This window comes from Peromyscus eremicus, chromosome 20 (assembly GCF_949786415.1).
Source record: "Peromyscus eremicus chromosome 20, PerEre_H2_v1, whole genome shotgun sequence".
NCBI classification, from domain to species: Eukaryota; Metazoa; Chordata; class Mammalia; order Rodentia; family Cricetidae; genus Peromyscus; species Peromyscus eremicus.
In genome coordinates this window covers 18426855-18450009 of record NC_081436.1, presented here as the reverse complement: position 1 = coordinate 18450009, position 23155 = coordinate 18426855, and the positions used below count along the sequence as shown (strand labels likewise).

The 23155-nt window shown below is 52.5% G+C and overlaps 1 protein-coding gene across 1 annotated transcript in view; it reads right to left on the bottom strand.

The window, feature by feature from the left end:
- Kiaa0930 (KIAA0930 ortholog) overlaps nucleotides 1-22463 on the bottom strand; it is a 40805-nt gene extending 18342 nt beyond the window's left edge. The window contains exon 1 of the mRNA XM_059247704.1: nucleotides 22307-22463. Coding sequence (XP_059103687.1) covers nucleotides 22307-22370 — 64 coding nt within the window. The 5' untranslated portion in view covers nucleotides 22371-22463. The remainder of the gene's footprint in view (nucleotides 1-22306) is intronic.
- Between the last annotated feature and the right edge of the window lie 692 nt (nucleotides 22464-23155).

The window sequence follows — 23155 nt, the reverse complement described above, 5'->3', positions numbered from 1 at the left end:
TACTGTCTGAGGACTGAAAAAACAAAAGCTGAGTGTCTGTCGCCTTGCTCAGTCTCAGCGGGAGACCTGTTTGTCAGGTGCCCGGTTTTCACCACTTTGCAGTGTCTACCATTAATCATGAGCGCAGTGATGTGGGGACAGCAAGCAACAGACTCTCACATGAATGACTGGGTAAAAACTGACTCTGGTTGGAGGAGGAAATGGAGGTAATAAACTGAGGCTATGAAGGATGGAGCAGGAAACTTGCTTAGGAAATACTAAGTTACACAAGAGTAAAATTTAGCTAAAGGAGCATGCCTCTGCCAGGCAGTTTAGAGAGGACGACCCGGGCTGACCATGCTAATTAAGCTCTATGCCTAATATGGGGAAGAGCATAATTCTGCCAGGCGGAAGGACGACCCTGGTACCGGCCCAGAAAAAGCAGCCTTGGTCCATCTCGGGATAACTATGGCAGTAAGTATTTCTACACTGTAAGTCTTCCTGTTTGTCCCGACAACCAAGCCCTGGAGCTCTGTCTCTGTGGAGCACATGTAACTGCTCAAAGTGTAACTTGGGGCCATGAACTTGGGGCCTGGATTTCATTCAGGGCCGGTTCCCTTTTGTGCATTAGCCAGAACGGGTTGCATGCTATTATTAAAGAGTTTTTCCTTTATTAATCTCTGAGTGCTTGGAGTGATTTCTCACTGGGAAGGCATAAACATATTATAACGTAATAGCCAGCTCCAAATAGGGTGTGGACCATTTGCCTTTCCTGTCCAGCAATTTCTGATTCTCCTGAACTGACGGGTCCTTGACAGGTGGAGAGGGTGCGCAGTGGGGTAAGCACCAGGCCTGGGCCTCTCTGAACGCTTATGTTTTCTGCCTCTGGGGCAGCAGGTTCGCCACCCTCACCACGCATCATAATGGAGAAGTGACGGATGAAAGTCCTAGTTCCACAGTGCTAGGCTGAGAAGGGTAATGATGGTGTGCGGCCGGCCACCTTCTGCAGTTTATAAAGCACTGTTGCCTACTGCCTTTCAGACCCCCTTGTCCACCTTAGGAGGACAACAGCAGCATAGCATGAAGGTCAGTCTTTTAAACACACACACACACACACACACACACACACAATGGGGAGGGTGAGATAGGGTCTCTCTACGCAGCCCTGGCTGTCTTGGAACTCAATATGTAGACCAGGCTGGCCTTGAACTCACAGAGACCCACCTGCCTCTGCCTCCCAAGTGATAGGATTAAAGGTGTGCGTCACCATGCCCATCTCTTTGTATTTTTACTGAGACAGTGTCTTAGGTGGGCCAGGCTGACCTTCACATTGCTATGAATTGAGAATGGGCATGGCCTTGAACTCCCTCTACCTCACAGGTGCGGGCATGACAGGCATAGACCACCACACCAGGTTTATGCAGTGCTGGGAATCAAACTTGGGGCTTCGTGCACACGACATAAACACTACCAACGAGCCACACTCCCAGCCCTAAACCTGCCTTTTTTTTCCAACACGAGGCCTTAGAAATTGGTGGCAGACTGGAGAGCTGCAACTCACATCCAGCCCCTCAAAAAGAACTTGCTTTTTCCAACATCCCACATAGAGACATGGGCAGAGCTAAGATTCTTCTAGCTGATAAATCATGAACCTAAGGAGTCTCTGAGGTCATGTGGTGAACAGCTGCCCCTGCCCTCATACCCTCTGAGCCCCCAAGAACAGCTCTGCCCTCCCTGCTACTGTGTGAGTGACCACAGCAGCCACTGAGCTCTACCGTGCTCGGAGCTTCAAGTAACATAAGAGAAACGTGGGTAGGATGCTCCATGGGTCAGGGTCTGTGGGCCCCCTTCCCTGCAGAGAGCCCATTTTACAGATTCCAACTACCTTCCACAGAGGTGACTTCTCAAATACTTACCGAAAAGGAAGGGAACATGCTGTCTTATGAGGCTTGTCATGCACTGTCCACCCCAGTGTGGAGTTGGAGAAGCCTCTGTGGAACCAGTTATAATCGACTTGGTCCATGCTCCTGCCTGCTGCCTGTTTGGATAAGTGACCCAACCTCTCAGTTTCCCCATCAGCAAGATTAAGAATGGCTGCTCCTGCCATTGCCATGGAGAAGACCACACAAGATGATTAAGGTATTGCATAGGCACCTAGTTAACCTGCTAGGTCAGGGGCTGCTATGTATTAGCGACTTGGCACGCCCCCAGGAGGACAATGCTATCAGCTGGCAGGTAACTCCAACTTCCAGTTACTCACACATTACTAAAGCCCACGAAACTTGCACGTTCTTTTTATGAGGTAGACAGCTGACTCCAAGACAACATACCCAGGCACAGTAAAATCAGTAAAATCACATAGGGATCAACATGAAAATCTCAAATGCAGACCAGGTGTGGCAGCTAGTGGCCATAATCCCAGCATGTGGGCAGGAGGATCAGAAGTTCAAGGTTGTCCTCAGCTACATGACGAACTCAGGACCAGCCAACACTACATAAAGCCCTGACTCAAAACAGCAACAACAAATCTTAACTGTGGATCCAGAAATCCACTAAGAACATGTTGCTGGCTAAGCAAGATGTAATTAGCAGTGCAAGAATAATCTAATATTAGGCTTACCAATGTATTCACATCTATTTATAGTTCCAGAGAGAAATAAGACATGATCATAGATGCCAAGTTCAACTCCCATTCTTGATTTTAAAAAGTAGGCTCCACGGTTCAGAGCACTTGCTGCTCTTGGATGACCCAGGTTCAGTCCCCAGCACCCACATGACAGCTCACAACTGCCAGCTGGATCCAGGAGATCCAGAGTCCTCTTCTGGCCTCCACATCTGCACTCACATGCACATATCCACACCAACACAGACATACACATAATTAAAAATAATAAACCTTTTAAAGTGAGTAAGGTGGAAAACAGTTAAGGAAAATACTTAATATCAGTCTCTGGTCCCCACATGAATATACACCCAAGTACACACATGTACACACAGCCACAGGAACATGTACGACACACATGCACGAACACATGTGCACACAACATACATACACACTCACACACACTCACACACAGCACACACAAAACATGCATGTATGCACACACGTTTTCAAAAAGTCAGTGCAGCTAGAAATAATCAGAAGAATCCCATAGGAGCCCAACCAGATCTAACAACAGACTATAAAACTAAATCCCAGACAGGCACGGTGCTATATAGCCACAATCCCAGCACTTGGGAGGCTGAGGGAAGAGAATCACTACGAGTTTGAGACCAGCCTGGACAACATGGTAAGTTCCAGGGCTGTAGAGTGAAGCTCTGTCTTAAAATAAAAAACAGGGGAGCTGGAGAGATGGCTCAGGGGTTAAAAACACTAGCTGCTCCTCCAGAGGTCCTGAGTTCAAGTGTCAGCAACCACATGGTGGCTCACAACCACCTATAATGAGATCTGGTGCCCTCTTCTGGTCAGCAGGTGTACATGCAGGCAGAACACTGTACGAAAGGAAGAAAGGAAGGAAGGAAAGAATAAAACCCAGGGTCATTTACGACAGGAAGAAAGGAAGGAAGGAAAGAATAAAACTCAGAGTCATTTACAACAGGAAGAAAGGAAGGAAGGAAAGAATAAAACCCAGGGTCATTTAAGTGTGTCAGTGAGTGAAGGTGCACCACTAAGCCTGAGGACCTGAGTTCCATTATGAAAACCCATGTGGTAGAAGGAGAGAACTGACTCCCACAAGTTGTCCTCTGATCTCCACACATGTGACATGACACATATGTCACACATATAGACACAAAACATAAATGCAAAACACTTCTTTTCATACTTTTGGTTTTGAGCCTAGCCTTTAATGGCTCAGCCATCTCTCCAGCCTGTAACATACTTTTTAAAAAACTCAACCCTCACGTCACAGCAGCCCAGACCATCCCCTGCCCTGCAGTGTTATAGACATAAGACTGCAGCTGCTGGAGGCTCCATCACATACAAGACAATGCCAGCAACGGTGCAGAGGGGGGCTGCGGAGGGGGGCTGCAGACGGGAGCTACAGAGGGGGGCTGCACAGGGGGGCTGTGGAGGGGGGGCTGCAGAAGGGGGGCTGAGGAGGGGGGCTGCAGACGGGAGCTACAGAGGGGGGCTGCAGAGGGGGGCTGAGGAGGGGAGCTGTGGAGGGGGGCTGCGGAGGGGGGCTGCGGAGGGGGGCTGCAGAGGGGGGCTGCTGCCCTGGGAATCCTTAGAGGGTGTTGGTATTCTGGGGTTTGGGTTTTCACCCTCCCATAGATGGTCAGCCAATATATTACCCTTGTCTGAGCTTCTCTGGTATTGTCTCCTAGTTAGCCTTAACTGTCAACAGGTTGACATTCTAGAGTTACCCGAGAAAGGAGTCCCCTTTGAGGGATCTCTCAGCTCAGATAGGCCTGTGGGCATGTCTGTCTTGAATGCTAATCATGGAGGAAGGCCCAGCCCATTGTGAGCAGCACCATTCCCTGGGCACCTGGTTCTTGTATGTCCCTCCATGGTTCCTGCACTGACTTTCCTCAGCAATGGACCATTGAAGGCCCTATAAGCTAAAACACCCCCTTCCTTCTCTACACTTCTTCTGGTCAGCGACAAAATGTAAGTAGGATGTGTGTTTTTGTTACTCGGATGTAGAATCCTAACACATTCAAGACTCTCCCCCTTTAAACACAAACCCCAAGCCCATCATCCTCTAGGCCCACGTGACCACAGGCAGCCTGTCTCCAGTGGAAACTCCCAGTTATAGCTTCCCTGCACAGCTGCCAATCTGCAGACGTGTTTCTGCCGACAATTTTCCTCCCCTACAGAACTGTCAGACCTCTCCATCCATACTCCCAGCTCCAGGTCCCCATGAGAACTGCAAGCCCGGGGCTGGAGAGAGGCTCAGCAGTTGAGAGCACTCGCTGCTCTTGCAGAGGACTCAGGTTTGGTTCCCAGCACCCATATGGGCTCACAGACCATCTGTAACTCCAGTTACAGAGAATCTAATGCTCTCTTCTGACCTCAACAAGACCAGACATGCATCCAGTGCACATATATTCATGCAGGCAAAAACAACCAGACATATAAAAGAAATATTTTTAAAAATCAATTTTAGTTTGTGGTGGTAGTTCACACCTTTAATCCCAACACACAGAAGGCAGAGGCAGGTGGATCTCTGTGAGTTCAAGCCCAGCCTGGTCAATTTTAAATTGCAAGCCCCAGGGTGTGGAGACAGATCAGTTAGTAAAGTGCTTGCCTTGGTCCTGGAGAGCAGCATCTGGAGGACCCCTGAGGTTCACTGGTAGCCAGTCTAACTAGGGAGCTCCAAGCTAGCAAGGGACCCTGTGTCATAGGAGGTGAGCAGTGTTGCTAAGGATGATGACTGAAGTTCACACACACACACACACACACACACACACACACACACACACACACACACCTGCAAGCCCCAGCATTCTCTACCCTATGCATTGTCACTATCAAACAGAATGGATATTTTACCTTTTTATTTATTTACTTATTTACAAAACACAGCTGTTGCCTCAAAAAGAGTAATTTATTCTGAGCCCGGGACATGCTTTAACAAAGTCATCCTGACAGAACATCAGTTCCCCAAAGCCCTTAGTCTTGCCTGTCTTTGGTCACTTTGTTCATTGCTATACAGTGAATTCCTACAACAGTGTCTGGTATATGGAAACAATAAATACTTATAAGTTGAATGAATGAATGAGATGAATAAGATGATTAATGAAATCAAGGTGGTATTGGTGGATATTCAATGTGGGCCTGAGAGATGGCTTAGATACTCAGTGGGGGTCTGGGAGATGGCTTACTCAATGTGGGCCTGGGAGATGGCTTCGATACTCAATGCGGGCCTGGGAGATGGCTTAGATACTCAATGTGGGCCTGGGAGATGGCTTAGATACTCAATGCAGGCCTGGGAGATGGCTTAGATACTCAATGCAGGCCTGGAAGATGGCTTAGATACTCAATGTGGGCTTGGTAGACGGCTTTGATACTCAATGTGGGCCTGGGAGATGGCTTAGATACTCAATGTGGGCTTGGTAGATGGCTTCGATACTCAATGTGGGCCTGGGAGATGGCTTAGATACTCAATGTGGGCCTGGGAGATGGCTTAGATACTCAATGTGGGCCTGGGAGATGGCTTAGATACTCAATGCAAGCCTGGGAGATGGCTTAGATACTCAATGCAGGCCTGGGAGATGGCTTAGATACTCAATGGGGACCATTTGTGATGGGGGCTTTGTGATGCTCAGTAGACAGGGCAGATGCTCAGTAGACAGAGCACCTATACCAGCGTGAGGACCCGAATTCATCCCCATGTAAACTATCCTAGGCAATGTTGGTGTGGACTTAAGAGGCAGAGTTAGGTGGATTCCTAGAGCAAGTAGACTAAGGACTGGACTGGATAGAAGTGGAGAAAGGAGAAAGTTACCTAAGAGTCAGAACTCATCTCGTCCCCAGCGACCTCGCACCCCTGCCACAAGTCTTTCCACCATGATGAAACATTGTAACTCCTATTAAACCATAAACTCAAACCCTTACATTGTTTTGGTTTTTTTCTGGTATTTTGTCACAGCAACGAGAAAAGCAGCTAATACAGAAGGCTTAGTTTGTATTTTTTAAAATTTGCTGGGGGGGGGGGGCGTGCCACAGCACATGTGTAGAGGTCAGAGGACAACTTCTGAGAGCCAATTCTCTCCCGCTGCGTGGGCTCTAGGGAGTGAACTCAGGTTGCCAAGCTTGGTAACAAACGTTCTTATGCACTGAGCCATCTTGATGGCCCTTAAAAGTTGTGATTTTTAGAAGAGGGAGGTGTTGGGGATCGAACCCAGGGCTTTGTGAGTGCTGAGCCCCTACTCTACCATGAAGCTATGTTCCCCAACTGGGTTTTCATTAAGAATTGTCTTATACATTTTGAATTTTATGTCTTAAGTTGATCTACTGAAAAAATAACCAAAAATAGCTGGATATGATACCCTCATATGATCCCAACACTCAGGAGACTGAGGCAGAAGGACTGGGAATTGGAGGCCAGCCTTGACTACACAGTAAGACCCCCTAACTCAAAAACAAACAAACGGAACCGAAACAGGGATTCTGGAGATGGCTTGGCCAAGTGCTGGCCACAAAAGCTGGCGACTCCCCAGAACCCACGTAAAAAGCCAGATGTGGCAGTGAGCACACGGGGTCCCAGCACAGGGATGTGAGACAGGCTGATCTCCGGGGCTTGCTCGCCAGCCAGCTAGTCTGGCCAAATCAGCAAGCCCGAGATTCAGGGAGAGACTCTGTCTCAAAAAAGTAAAGTGGGGGGTAACTGAGGAAGACACCCAGTGTCAACCTTAAGTTTCCACACAACACCACACACAGACAAAGACACAGACACACAGACAGACAGACACACACACACACACACCACACACACACACACACACACACACACCAGAAATAAAAAGGAACCAAGACATTTTTAGCAACTACAGCTAGCAAATGCCAGAATTTAATACGACTTACAACTTAACTACTAGAAAATTACTTCCATCAAGAGAGGGAGCCAGAACACAGAAAGCGAACATATATAAATACTTATGAGAACAGGTTTTTGTTTGTTTTGCTTTTAAATGCCTATGAAGACTGGAAGGAAGTATCCAAATGTCCAGCAAGCATGGAGCTGTGGTTCCTTCCTGTTTCCCAGTTTTCTGTCACAGCTTTATAAACACACTAAGGCTTCCTGAACGCCAGGCACCATGCTAAACTTCCCTCCCATCTCACAATTCCATTAGCAGTTTTTTGGTGTGTTTTTGTTTTTGTTTTTGTTTTGTTTTAAACAGGCAGGGGTGCTGCCGTAAGGAGAGGCTGCCCAGGAGCACAGTTGGCCCCACCTGGACTGTGAACCCAGCATCCCAAGTGCCCACTGTCCAGGCTGTTGGCAGATGGCGCTCAGAGCCAGGCAAGGAGCAAGGGCTGGACAGCAGGGCATGCACCCTGGCCCAACTGCCAGCAGCTCCCAGTGAAGAGAGTGCAGCCGGGGCTCAGTGGAAACTATAAGCTAACAAGGCAGAGGGAGTACAGCTGCTGGGAGCAGCATTCAAGGCCACTGCAGGGAAGCCTGGGCCGAGGGAGGACAGGAAAGGCCCAGCAGCCCAGCCTAGTGAGGAGGTGGAGCTGGAGGGGCCAACCTCAGGAGCACGCTGGCTGGCGGTCAGTGATTCCCCTCCAAGGATAAGCCTCTGAACAGTCTGGCAAGGGGTGGGGGCACTGGGATGGTGTCTCTCTGCTGTGGTGTGTGCATGCTCGCTCTCCTGGTCCTGACCCAACGCCGGCTACACGGACAAGGTCCTCCCAAGAGCACACCTGGTCAGCAGTGGATTCTGCTGGCTTCTGGATACCTGCCAACAGCAGAGGCTGAGAGGTCAATTTTCTTTGACAAGAGTCCAAGGGTGGCCCTTGGTCCTCTGGGCAGGATGAATAGGCTTCTGTGGCCTCAATAGGCCTTTTATCATCTTGTGCCTGGGTGCTGAGGGCCCTCCTTCCCTGGGACACAAAGCACAAAGAAGCTGTCCTAGGAGGCCAGGCTGCCCTGATGAGGCCCTGGATGAAGAACTGGTCATTCGGGTCCCATGTGAGCAATCCCAAGGGAAGTGGGGGGTGTGGGTGATGCTGATGGTCAAAACAGGCTGAGCTGGTCTGGTCTCTTCTTCAGGAAGTCCGGGCTCCCTCACCACATGAGCTAAGCTCTCCAGACAGCACCCCAGATCTGCCCTGCATTTCTCAAATGCAGTAGCCAGCCTTGACCCAGTTCCCTGACCAAATATCTCCGCAGAGGCCACATGTCCTTCAGCAGTAGTATCTACTCCCTGTGACAGCAGCTCTGTGCTCAGCTCCTGGGGTCCATCTGCACACTCACTCCCACACCAGGCTGCCTCTGACTGGCTGCACCTTTCTAGACACATTAAGAGCTATCTGTACCCTGGGGCTGGATCCCTTCTGAGTGCCCACTCTGATCTGATCTTCATTCACATGATGGGAAACTGAGGCACAAGGCCTGCGTCACCAGCCAGGCGTGCCACTGCTGCTTTGTGGCAGGGTCAGACCACTGCCCACATGCATCTGCCTGCAAGCCACACCTTCAGCCCTTTCCAGCCTTGTCCCAGTGATTTCTCACTTCCTATCAGTGAGGGGCCTTGCACCTTGCGGGACAGAGGTCACTGTAGGCAGCCAGCAAATGATGTCAGGCACATGAACATATGGTGTACTCTCAGAGACGCTAAGGCAGATTTACACACACACACACACACACACACACACACACACACACACACACAAACCACCATCGGCAAGCACACATCGAAAATCCTCAGAACCCACTTCACGGTCAGGAAACCAGGGGCTGACATCCACGCTGCCTGGGAAGGTCATGGTAGATGCTGGCACTCTGCAGCCTCCCCCTTGCCAGGGAGAGTGCGAGCTTCCTCTGGGGCGGCCTGCAGGACTCTAGTTCCCACAAAGCCATCCTTTATGCTCCCTCCGCAGCAGCAATGCCACAGAATCGCCCACGTGACTGGCACAACACAGCACCTGCCACATCACCACCCACAGCCTGCCTCCAGACCACTGTGATGTTCCTTGGCACATCTCATCAACTGAGGGGGTCTTCAGATGCAAACCCCCACCTCTGGGCTCACCACTACGGTGGCTTTTATTTCCACATGAAAAACTAGCTCCATAACACTTTACAGGGTGCCCTGACCCAAAGGGAGCTGTGAGCCTCCTGAGATACCCCCCAGCCAGCACCTCCATCTCCCTAGGCTGCAGATTATTTTTCCACTGAGCAGTCACTAGACCCTCCTCAGGCTTCCACTCATGCACTGCAGGGCAGGAGGTGAGTCACAGAACCTCAGACGCCCAGAACTCACCCTCTCTAGCCACTCCCTGACTAGTACAGAGGTCAGCACCCAGGCTGGGAACTTGGGCCTCACTGTTCATTCATTTCTTCACCCTGCTCTCTGTGCCAGGCTCCGGCCAGGATCCAGACACCCTAGCTCCATCCACGTAGCTGCATCTCGTCTACAGTGGACCCGGTACCAGCTTGCTGCGGGTTCTGCAGGCCCAAGTGTGCTAAGCTTTTCCCATGTGCCCAGATAAAGAACCATCACACAAAACAGGACTCTGCACCTCCAGACCTGGGCAGACCCCCAAGTGCTAACTGGCCCTGGGGCTTCCCCTAGCTTCACAGTCATCCAGGCCCCTTTGGGAGCAAAACAAACCCAAGCACACCTTTCCCACGGCCAGGTGATCCTTCTTGCAGGCACCTTGTCCCCCACTGACTTCCTCCTCCTGGAACGGCCCACTCCATCACCATTCTCTTTCAGGTCTCTGCTCTCACTTCTGCGACTACCCACCTTCTGAAAGCCAGGGGCTGGGTGCTTCCTCACGTGCCAACCCAGGACAGGACCACCCAGAAAAGAACAGGGCACCAAAGGGCACCCTCTGATGCAGATGTGTTGAAGTGTGAGAATGGACAGGCCACAGCTCCAAATCCAGGAAAGGTAGGTTCCTGCCTACTGCTACTGTGAGAGTCTGAGCAACTGCCTCAACCCCCCTAAGTCCCACTGGCTCCATGTGCCAACAGGGGTGACACTCCCCTGCAGAAAGGGAGCAGTACAGGTTGAGAAGAGCTCTGTACCACTCAGAGCGCTACAGAGAACTCTCCCGGGTGCACAGGCTCCCCTGATAGCCCCGGGAAGAGGGTGACCTCAGCTGAGCACAGCTGCAGCACCAGCTGAGGCTGATTCATCCCACCAGGTTCCCTGTCTGGAGAGGACTCCCGGGAGAACTGGGGGGAGGGGACAGGAGTACTCTGGAATCCCAGCCCCACCTCCCTGGCTGGCAGGATCTGGATTTCCCTGAGTCAGCAGCCCAAGCAGGCCAACCATGTCTGAGGCTCCAAATGTGGTGTTCCAGCTCTCACAGGGCCCTAAGGCAGCAGGGACTTAATGCCATGACGTACAGGGTAGAAATGCACCTCTAACTTGTCTTTCTCCCTTCATGTCGGTTGGCCCTGAACCCGAGCACACACATGGTCCTATTGACAGCCTCAAGCAGTGGCCCTGCTGGCCGACAGTACTTTCCACAGGTGGCGAGGTTTTTAACAGTCCTTAAGAGCATAACAGGCGAGCGTGGCAGTGGTGGCACACAACTTTAATCCTAGCACTGAGGAGGCAGAGGCAGGGGGATCTCTGAGTTCGAGGCCAGCCTGGTCTACAAATTGTTTTAGGACAGCCAGGGCTACACAGAGAAACCCTGTCTCAAAAAAAAAACCAAAAAACAAAAACAAAAAAAAAAACACTCCAAAGAGAGAAAGAGAGCATGCGTAACAGGCTTTAAACAGTGTCCCAGAACTCCAGCTGGCAGTTATGACTGGTTCCTCATTCTCTTAAGAGGAAACCAAGAGTTGACAGGAAGGAACTATGCCCTGTCCCCACCGACCATCTCTGAGACGCCCTGAGGCTAGCGTAGTCTGCCCCTCATCCCCTGAAGGTAGGCAGCAGTAGCCCATCCCACCCTGAATCAAAGAAATCTCTTTTCCCACTGTGGCTCTGCTCAGGAGGAAGCCCCCATCAAAGGCTGGCTCCCCAAGACCAGACACCCTCTCCACTCAAGAGGCCTCTTCCACCAACCCAACACCTGATACAGTCCCGCATCCCGCACTCTGAGTTCCTGTGGGGGTGACTCGGGCACTGTCCACTGGGCTGGCACAGCAAGGGACACAGGAGAGCTGACTGGCACTGGAAGGGGCACCGGTGGGTGTGGGGAGGAGCCTGGTGGCAGGAATCTTGACCTCAGGAACAGAAGGAGGGAATGGAGGCCAGTTCCTACAGTACCAGGAAAAGGCTCCTGAGGGCCTGGAGCTGATACCTGAGGCTGTCCAACAGACGGGCAGGAAAACAATTCCAGGCACAGGAGAGCAGAGTGAAGGAGTCAAGGAGTCCTGGGAACATCCCGAGTCACTGAGAGGAGCAGAGAGCACTAAGAATCTTACTTAGGCTTCTGCTCTGTCATTAAAGTTGTGACCAGCAGAAGTGACAGGCGGCTGCTGTGGGCCAGACAGATGGAGGCCGGTGATGGCTCAGCATCACTACAGAAGCTGGCATTGTCGGTGAACGTGGGACAAGGAGGGGCATCTCGGGGCTTGTGGCCTGGGACATACAGAGGGTGCTGTGAGAACTCTCCCCAGGGAAGAGAAACAAACTTCTACCCCTTCCTTATCGGTCCCAAGACAAACCTAAGCGCGATTCCATCCAAGTCCAACTTGGGGAACCAAGGGTTTACTTACAAAGCGCAGATGACCCCAAAGTAATCTCACCACTGAAAAGTCCCACCCAGCATGGATGACTTCTCCATGGCTGTACAGACGGAATCCCCCTCAGTTCGCTTCCCAAGCTCCATACTCCAGCACTTCCCAAGACCAAGAGGCCACTGACATCCATTCATATTTGTATCCAGCTGCCTTTCTCTAAGACCATTACATGCTTTGCTTCTTTGAAACTGGGTTTCATTCTGTAGCCCTGACTGGCCTCACACTTGCGGCAATCCTTCTGCCTCAGCCTCACAGCTCAACTGTTGAGATTATAGGTGTGAGCCCACCACACCACAAACTCTCCACTTCCTCAGACTTAGCATGAAACATAGACAGCTTTAGCCCTTCGTCTTGAGGGAGACTGAGTCACGTGAAACATACACTCCGTAAGGCTGTAATGCTCTTCTTGTGTTAATCTGCTTTGGTACTGGAATCTCCAGCAATAGTCCCAAGATGAAGAAGACTATTCATTGCCTACATCAGTGGTGAGGCCTGGATGTCTGGGGGGTGTCGAGGCAGGTCCCACAATGGCATGAACAGGACACAGGGCAGTGGAAAGTGCCTGCTGCCCAAACAAAGATCTGAGCTTCATTCCATGTAAAAGCTGGGCACGGTGACATCACCTGTGATCCCGGCATCAGGGAGGCAGAGACAGGAAGATCCCTGGAGCTTGCTGGCCTGCCAATCTAGACAAATAGGTGAGCTCTGAGTTTGGTAAGAGAACCTGTCTCAAAAAATTATGGTGGAGAGTAAGTGAGGAAGACTTTCAGCTGACCTCTGGCCTTCATAGGCATGCGTCACATACACATGCGTCACATACACATGTGTCACATACACATGTGTCACATACGCACAATCACACATACACATGTCCACACAAAAGGAGGACTGAAGAGGCAGAGGACCCCCAGAGTGAGCTGGCAGGGGTCTGCTCTAAGCCTGGACTACCTGCATTAAGAGTCCTTCACTGGTTAGATGACTCCAAAGCTACGAGCCTAAACAAGCCTCCCATCCCCAATGTCTGCATATCCCAGGGACAGCTGGTGGACACCATCCAGCCGATACATCCTTGCTCCACTCTGCAGCCCAGGGGCCTTGTAAAGTCCTGGAACTCCTCTCATGTCTATGTTCTGGGGTCCTCATTTGCCCATGTGAAAAGTAAACTCTACCTGCCATCAATGGGCCTCAGTCTCTTCACCTGCCCAACAAGGCCCCAGGATGGAGTGGTCAGGGCCAGGCATTTCTGCTCTAGCTAGCTCTCATGGTCATGTCCTGTGTGAGCCAGTCAGGGTCCCCTTAGGGCCTCCTGAACCTGCCCCCACCTCCCCTGCTGGTGACACGGCTAGGCTGGCAGCATCCTGAGATCTTCTGTGAGCCAGTCAGGGTCCCCTTAGGGCCTCCTGAACCTGCCCCCACCTCCCCTGCTGGTGACAAGGCTAGGCTGGCAGCATCCTGAGATCTTCTGCTGCATCCCAGATCTCCAGAGCATTCTGCGATCTGGACCAAACTACCTGGAGCATGTCCTGGGGGTCATCCCTCATGAGTCCCACCAGGATACTCCCTAACCCACCCAACCCTATGGGACAGGAGGCCCAAGAGGGGGGCTGTAGATTGACTGTCCCTCAGAACGGTGACGGCCAGGGAGAGGAGTGAGCAAAGGCCACTCATGACAGGAAGGAGGATGACAGTTGTAGCCTAGGAGGCATCACAGGCACTTTTTGGCTTCTGAGCCTCAGTGGTAAATGATCCCATCTCTGAAACGGGGAAGGGACTGGTAGCTGGACAGTTACCACCAACTGTGAGAGTTGCCCTGATCACACAGGAAACAGGCTAACAGCAGAGACGCCATGGAGTAAATTCATGTCTGGGGGGCGGGGGGACAAGGAGAGTGGACACATTGGGTTGTTGAAAGTTTCCAGGGAGGCTGGAATACAGCTCAATGACAGACATTTGCCTAACAAACACACACACACACACACACACACACACACACACACACACACACACTGCCTCGGGTTCCATCAGCAGTGCCAGACACGCACAAGGTTCCCAGGAGTGGCCCTGTCCAAAGGTGAGCTGATACAGTGGACAGTGTGGTAACAAGTAGGTAGACTGAGGCAGAGGGGCTGGAGGGAAGCTGAGTTTCCAATGAAGCCAGTGACTGCCACCGCTGGATTAAGAGCAGTAATTGCCCAGTGCCCCAGCCCAGGCCAAGTGCTTCCTAGCCCATGAGCCTACACCATGTGCTCAGCACAGACAGGCTGGTCTGTGGAGGAAGGGTGTTCCAGGTATGGATCCAGAGGTGGGGACATCTGGAATGTTCAGGAAGATATATCTGGTCAAGACATGGCTGAGGAGCCTTCAAAGCCATCGTGAAACAGCCCAGCAGCCTACCCTCGGGATCCAAGCTCCGTGTGTCTACCTCACCAGGGGACCTGGAGGATGCTCTGCAGGAAGCTTCCAGGATTACAGCCTGTTTGCCAGAACATGCCAGGATTCACCCTCTGACAGGGTTTGAGTGCAGGGTTGAGAACTCTGCCCTTTAGAAAGCTGAGTGCACCCAAACCCAAGATGATAAAAGTACCATTCAATGCTCTGTTCCCCACCCCCATCTCCCCACCGTTATTAATTTATTATTATTATTAGTTTTAGTTTTCCCAGACAGATTTTCTCTGTGTCACCTTGGCTGTCCTGGAACTCACTCTGTGTTCAGGCTGGCCTTGAACTCACAAAGATCTGCCTACCTCTGCCTCCTGAGTGCTGGGATTAAAGGAGTGTGCCACCACCACCCACCCAGCTTCTGGGCCCCATTTTTCGTTGTTAGTTTTTCTATAAAATGTGGAATCCAATCCTATTTCTCAGGGAGTTACGAGGATGGAGTGAGACATGGCTTACAAGGCTGCCTCCGTAGCAGCCCAGGGGAGGTGTTAAGAGGCATAACTAGAAGAAGAAAGGAGCAGGTGCTGCTGAGCATTGCTGGGCATGCAGTGTGGGAGGGGGCCAAGCGGACATGCAGGTGTCATGGGGAGCCAGCCTGGGCTGTGGTCAGAGGCCTAGCTCCCAGACCTCCCCGTCCTTAGCTGGGAACAAACGGCTCTGAGCCTCTAGAAGCAGGACAATCCAGAGATCCCAGGCAAAGATCTCTCAGGTGAGCAGACAGATTGAAGACTAACAGACCAACAGGGTGCCTGGCTGGGAGCCTCATCTGGTGCTGCTCCTTCCTCAGCTCTTGCACACACAATCTCTCAGTGCAGGCTCTCCCTCAGCTCCTTGCACACACGCTCTCTCAGTACAGATTCTCCCTCAGCTCCCTGCACACACGCTCTCTCAGTACAGGTTCTCCCTCAGCTCCTTGCACACACGCTCTCTCAGTACAGATTCTCCCTCAGCTCCCTGCACACATGCTCTCTCAGTGCGGGCTTCTTCCCAGGTTCCTCCCCTACCACAGCTCACTTTCCTTTCTGCTTTTGTGCCAATGTTTAAAAAGTTTCTCTGTGAGTTTGGTGAGCATCTGTCCTCTAGCAATGGCCCTAGCTTGGCCCTTGGAGGTCAGACTCTAAGAATGGCCTCCCAGGCAACTTGGTCAATATAGAAACCTATTTGTGAAGCTGAGCTAAGTGACTAACAAGATAAAACCAATTAGATAAATTATGGCACAGCCACTTTAAATTTAAAATGTTTGGTATTTAAACGTTTTGAGACTGGATCTCATAAGTAGCCCAGGCTAGCCCAAAACTTGCTGTGTAGACTGAACTAGCCTCAAAGGGATCCTCTTGCCTCCAAGGTTCTAGGATTGCAGTTGCATACCACTGCATCCAGCAAGTTTGCTTTATCTTTAAAAAAAAAAACTATTTTATTTACTTATTCATTCATTTATTTGTTAAGGTATCCCTCTGTAGCCCTGGCTGGTCTGGAACTCACAGAGACCAGCCTGCCTCTGCTTCCTGAGTGCTGTGATCAAAGGCATGCACCAACCACCACATCCAGCAAATTACCTCTTTAATTGGCTAGATTGTTTGGCGACTTGGAAGATGCTTTTTAACAAGTGGCCTATGTGGAGCGTCTCTTCAATGGACTCCTGTGTTGTTTTTTGTTTTTCCTCTTTTTTGGGGGGGGGCTTGCCACCCAGCTCCCAAATAAATTCACACACAGAGGCTTATTATTATTTATGAATGCCCAGTCTTACCTTGGCTTAGTTTCTAGCCAGCTTTTCTTAACTTTAAATTATCCTGTCTATCTTTTGCCTCTGGGCTTTTCCTTTTCTTTGTTTCTTACTCCGTAGCTTGCTGTGTACCTGGGTGGCTGGCCCCTGGAGTCCTCCTGCTCCTCTGGCCCTTACTTTTCTCCCCTTCTCCCAGATTTCTCTGTCTGTCTCTTCTCTCTGCCTGCCAGCCCTGCCTATCCTTTCTCCTGCCTCGCTATTGACCATTCAGCTTTTTATTAGACCAACAGGTGCTTTAGACAGGCACAGTAACACAGCTTCACAGAGCTAAACAGATGCAACATAAACAAAGGTAACACATCTTAAAATAATATTTCCCAACACTCTTGGCTAAGCTGATACTCGGGAGCCTTCCCAGCTTGGTGAGGGAGGCAAGGAGCCTCTGGGTCAGAAGAAAGCCACAGGGTAGGAAATGACTCAGCCAAGCCACAGAGCAAGACAGCAGCACAGTATTGTCACCCGGGGCCCAGTGATGTCAAGAAGGCTGGCTACAGATGGCCTTGCAGCTGTGACCACGGTCTCCCCCCCAGAGCCCTCAGGTGCAATAAAGGCACAGGGTTTCCACTTGACCAGTGCCTTGGGGTTGCTCCGGTCCTAGGACCAGCAGAAGCCAGAATCACAGGCCTTGAAATAGGCCCAGGAACCGAAAGCAGCATTGCTACCCCTCTGTACAGACACACTTCCTCCCACCACGCTGGCCCACAACCAGCTCACAGCCATCGGGCTGAAGGGCCACTGCCATCCCAAGAGAGCCTTGCCCAGTGACTGCAAACCAGCCTGAACTTCAGAACAAAGGAGCCATCTCTTCAGAGGCTTTGCCCTCAGCTCACTAGCCCACTCCCATTCTTGGGACCACTTTCCCTGTCTTAACAACTCTATTTCTATTTCTAGATCCTAAAAAAAAAAAAAAAAAAAATCCTATGGGCAGACATCCCAACAGACATCTTTACCCCAGGCATTGGCTCAGCCTGTGCTGCCTCCACCAGAGGTTATGCTGAGCCGGTGCATGCCACGGCTCATCTCCTACTTGCTCCTCTTCTGTGTGATTCCCGTGTCCCCACAGAGCCTGCCTCCTTTGTTACAGTCAGGACACAGAAATGGTGCTTGGCCAGGGTCCCACAGTCCTCCTCTTCTCCAGCCATACCTGCCACAGAATCCCCAGCCACCACTTAAACCCTGCGATGTCTGCCTAGAAAAAGGCCAGGTCAGCCGGGGTGTGTGTGTGGGGGGGGGGGGGCATTCCAATTCAAAAGGTGGTCCCAGGGGCCCGGCACACTTGAGAACAAGGCAGCAGGGCTTCCTTTATCTTTCTCGAACCTTCTCCAGGTTGCCTCTCACTCTGTGACCTCAGGACAGCCAGTCCCCTCTCAAGTGCAGCTTCCTCACCTTGGAAATGGGGTGATGGCAGAGCCTCCCTCCACAGGAGCCAAGCTACAGCAAGTGCTACAGGTGCAGGGGCATCGGGCCCACGGCACAGTGTGCAGAGTTCTGCGTGGTAACACCTGCCCTGACCCAAAGCCACACCTACAAAGCTCCCAGAGGCCAGTCCTGAGAAGTACCAAATTCTCAGACACTCAACCCAAACTGCTGCTCCGGCCTCAACTCTCACAGGCCCCTCCAAATTACCCAGCATTCCTCCTCCACCCAGCCTCCCCCAGACTCGGCTCTGCCCAGAGGCCAATCAATACCATTCACAAACCCTTCTCCTGGGTTTAGCTCTTATCTGTGACCCTTTCCTTGGTCCATCTCAGCCAAGCAGCCATATGTGACAACCTGGCAGACACCAGGACACACTGGCATCCTGAGGACAGGTCTGGGTGGGTCTCTGTTCTGTGCAGAGACTGAACTCAGGTACATCCTGCCACTTGTGGTGGAGGGCACAATACCACCCCTCTAAACCTGTGTCCCAGGCAGTGCCCTGAGACCCTCCGCTTAGGCACACTTCAGGGGTAAACAGAAGGAATGGGCACAGAGCACTCCTTCCAATCTGCAGCACTATGGACCAGGAAGGACCCCTCTACCATCTATCAGACAATGAAGCCCAACACCCAGGCATGAGGCTGAAAAAATACTCTGTCAAAACAGAGACAAAGGCAAGCAGCAAGATGTGGACCCCGGCCCCCCAGAACTCACACTGGTTGGTGAAGCACACTGCCTATTTAAGATGGGCCCTGTGTCGCCATCCAGGGAACAGGAGAAGTCCCACCCCTACCAGAAGCAGTGGGCCTCTAGATGGCTGTATCACATTCGTGGGCACCAAACCACTGAGGCAGAGCAGAGCTCTCTGGGAGCTACAGAGTCATAAGTAGTTTCCTATGGAAACATCAGACTCTTGCACGGGCAGCCATAATCTTGGCTGCTTCCAGTGGAGTTTTTTACTTAACCTAGCAATCACCTATGCAGCTGTCTTCTCTCTCCCCTGCAGTGAAGCCAGGACCAGCCTCAATCCTTGGCACACAGCAAGAGTCCCAAAAATGTTTTGACTGAGGCCATCACAGAAGAGCATTAAAAAAAAAAAAATCAGATTTGTAGCTCCAAGGTGCCTTTCATCCCGAGAGCCAAGTGATCATCCTTATGCAGGTAGGGCCGGCAACTTTATTCTCATAAACAGACACTGACTCAGACAGGACAATAGCTTTCCCAGAGGCTCCCTGGATACCTCAGAACCACCTCAGGAGGAAAACAAGAGCCTGAGAGGACACAGCGTAGCTCTGAGTAACAAGCTTTACTTAAACACCGAAATTCATTTATAATGGGCCGGGAGTGTCACTCGGTGATAAAGCGTGTGTTTAGCGTCACATATGAGGCTTTTTAGGTTCAATTCCCAACACCAATAAATTTACTAATAGACCCAACAGGTTGTCACAGCTGTAAAGTCAGCACGACAAGATGGAATCCAAAGGACAAAACTGAAACACAAAAGCAAAACAAAACAAGAATGTAACGCTGCCCCGCGGGCTGAGAGGGTAAGTGACTGCGTGCCAGGCGTGGAGTACTCTGACGGGGTCCTGAGTTCCTACATCCTGAGTGTGGGGGCCGACCAGCAGACCCAGGATGGGTAATATCCACCATCCACTTGACACTTAAAGAAACAAGCCTCTGGGCAAGTCTTTGAGGGATTATCTGGATTGGGTTAATCCATGCGGGGAAACAAACCTTGAACATGGGCAGGCCCACCTCATGGGGTGGGGGCCTGGACTGAATGAAAAGGAGAACATGAGGTGGGTGCCAGCATCTCTCTCTCTCTCTCTCTCTCTCTCTCTCCTCTCTCTCTCTCTCTCTTCCCCCCCCCCCTCTCTCCTTGTGTTTCCTGGTGCAGATACCATGTGACCAGCGGCCTCAAGCACCTGCTGCCATGATGAACTCTATCCTTGAATTTTGAGCCAAAACAAACCAGACCTTCCCTAAGTTGCTCTCGTTAGGTATTAGTCACGGCGACTCAAAAAGTATCTACTGCGAGGCTCTAACCCAACTGAACCATAAGCCCCTCTCAGGCTTCCCCCTTCCTCTCTGAACATCAGATTTCTCATTGTGAAGAGAACGTTCTCTTCTAAGAGCTCAGGCTCAATTCTCCTTGGCCATCCACATAGCAGGGAAATGTCTCCTTTGTCCCCAACATGTTTACTAAGCTCATGCTCCGTATGTGTCCCCGTGTCAGGCACCAACATGAGGACTGGGCAATGCCCTCATGGTTCTTGATTGCTGGAGGGACAGCCACACGGCTCATTGCAATGCCACCGTCGTGCCAATCGTCTGGGACAGAGGGGACAGGGCTGTGTGACTGGGTATGGAGGACGGGTTCCAGGCAACCGCAGGGAGCAGACTCAAAGGGGAACTTTCAGTGCACGAGGCACAGACGAGGAGGAACGGCTTCCCATGCAGAGAAACCAGCAGCACACACAGACATCCAGAAGCTCAAAGCAGGAGGGTCTAAGGACGCTCTAGAGGATGGAGGGAGCCCGGTATGTGAGGGAGGACTGAAGGCTGGCAGAAGTGACAGTCACTGTATGGGGTAACGGGCACAGCAGACCTGGCTGGGGATGTGGGGAGGCTCTGGGGTCATCCTAGCCAGCGGTCAGTCAGCTATGCTCCTTCCTCACTGGGTGTCCCTGAACAAGACTCCTTACGGGTGGCAGATTATATTCGTGCTTGGCAAAAGTGATACTGTGTCAGGAGGGTTGAGCTGGCAGAGCATGCACAGAGCACTTGGCATGTAGTGAGTTGCCAGGTAAGGCTAGGGTAACGGGCTCGCTGCTCTTAGGGAACGACCCTGCAGGCTGTCCAGTAGAGACTGTAACAGGAGTGGTGACGCTCTCAGGCCAAGAACAACAGAGGTAGGTGTGTGCAGGGGGAGTGTGAAGGGGCTACCTGGAGCTGCTGAGGTCACAGGGCCGAAGGGCTTGCAACAGATGGTCCCCCAGACCCTCCCCAATTCAGATATTCTGTGCCAAGTGACAGCTGGTCATGACAGGTGGGCACACAGTGCTCAAATACATGTACACAGAGTCCATCAATAAGGGCACTCCAATTCAGCCACAAACCATTCTCTGGACCCCTTTTTGAGGAAACCACTAAAATCTATGTTTTCATTCATTCCCACCTCAGAAGACACCCCCAGGTGGCCGTACCTGCCTGACAAAAGAACACCACTCAAGGTGAACTATGCTAGACCCTGCTGCCTGAGAAGGTCAGGTGCTAAACAGGCCTCCTTCAAAAAACAATTGAAATCCACTTCCTGTCCTCACCAAGACTCCAGGGCGTGGCCTACCAAGGGACCTTGAGTGCCAGGCTTTATCCTGTCCTTGCTACTCTGTGGCCTTACCAAGGCACACTTCCACTTTGGAGCACTCATAGAATCTAGAAGGCTGTCACCCCCAGCACACACACACACACACACACACACACACACACACACACACACACACAAAGCCAAGCCCACACTAAGAGGGAGGTTGGGGTGAGGGGACACTGACAACATGGAATGAAGTCATTCCTTGCATGAAGAAGGGAGGGGTCTTTTTACAGAGAAAAATGACAAGCCCGAGACTAGAGTGGAGGGGGCTCCTCTGCATGGGCATGGGCAAATGCATCAGTAATGCATTACCTCGCATCCAAGAAGACCCCACCCACACCAACAGTCCCAGGCCCTTTCAAACAATGAGACACCCCCACCCCACCCAGCAGATGAAAGACTCCTTAGACCAGAATCACCCGGCTAAGCTGCAGCAAGCCCAGATTCCGCCGCCAACTAGGCGGGGTCAAGGGGCAGAGGCCCAACAGGTCCCTGGTAGAGCTAATGGACAAGAGGGCCTTTGGGTGCAGAAAGACAAAAGACTACAGCAAACAGGAGACACAGCCTTCCATGTGGGCTGGGGATGCGATCACGGCACATTGCCTCGCGCGCTGGACTAAAGGCCTCTCGAAATCTCACGCCCACACTCCCCGCAGCAGCAGTGGGGGCCCCTGGGTCTTCCCGGAGAAGGCAGAAGAGTTGCAGAACCACGAAGAGGAAGGAGGAGCTGGGACAGTCATCCTGACGGTCAGCGGGAGACAGAGACGCAAAGACACAAGGCTCGGGATTCTGTGGTACCGAAAAGAGACTGAGACCTGGGGTCCCGAGAGACAGAGCGCAGGGCCCCGGGGACGCACGGAGGACAGGGAGCACAGGGGGACGCGCGGAGGTAGACACGCGCGGACACTCGCGCGCGCTCCCGGCACTGTCACTCACCCAGGCCGCAGACCTCGCGGCGCAGGTTGAGGCGACCGCGCTCCTCCGCTATGGCGCGCAGCATGTGCTGCAACGAGCGCTCCTCCGCTTCGGCGCCGTCCGCGGGCTCCCGGGAGGCGGCCGGCTGCGCGGACGGCCCAGCCCGGAGCCCCGCGGGCGCGGACGCCGAGGCACAGGCCCGGCCCGGCGGCCGCGCGGAGGCCATGCCGGGCCCCGGCTCATCGCCCGCGCCGCGCCCGCGGGGGCCCCCGGCACGCCCCGCCGCCCGCGCCCCGCCGCCGCCCGCCGCGAGCACCAGTGAAGCCACAATCCGCTTTTGTGCGCGTCGCCGCCGCCGCCGCCGCCACTGCCGCCGACCCGGGAGCCCAGCCCAGCACTGCGAGCCTCCGCTCCGCCGCCGCCGCCCGCGCGCGCCCGCCACCGCCCAGGCCACGCCCTCGGCACGGGCACGCCCCTAAACCCGCCCTTTCCCCGCCTCCTACCCTCAAAACCCCGCCCCAATTAAGGCGGTGAGTTGTCCCTGGTCCTGCCCCCTCTCCTGGCCCCGCCTACTTCCTTGCGGCCAGCTTCTGCCAACTTCGGATGCCCACCGCGGCCTCGCTGCAACCTGTCGCGTCAGGTCCTCCCCACATCTTCCTTGGTCTCCTGACCTTCCCTGCTGCCCGTGCTCCCCCCACCCTGAGCCCACCTTCTCCCAGCCCCACTCCGCCCCCGACCTCCCTCCAGCAGAGTCACGCCTATGAGCTGCCCCCTCTCCGCCGATTTTGCGCTCCGTCACTGCCCTGTGCATTCCCTCCTGTCTCCACCACACCAGCTTTGCTTATTTCTTCCTGAACCTTCCACCTAGGT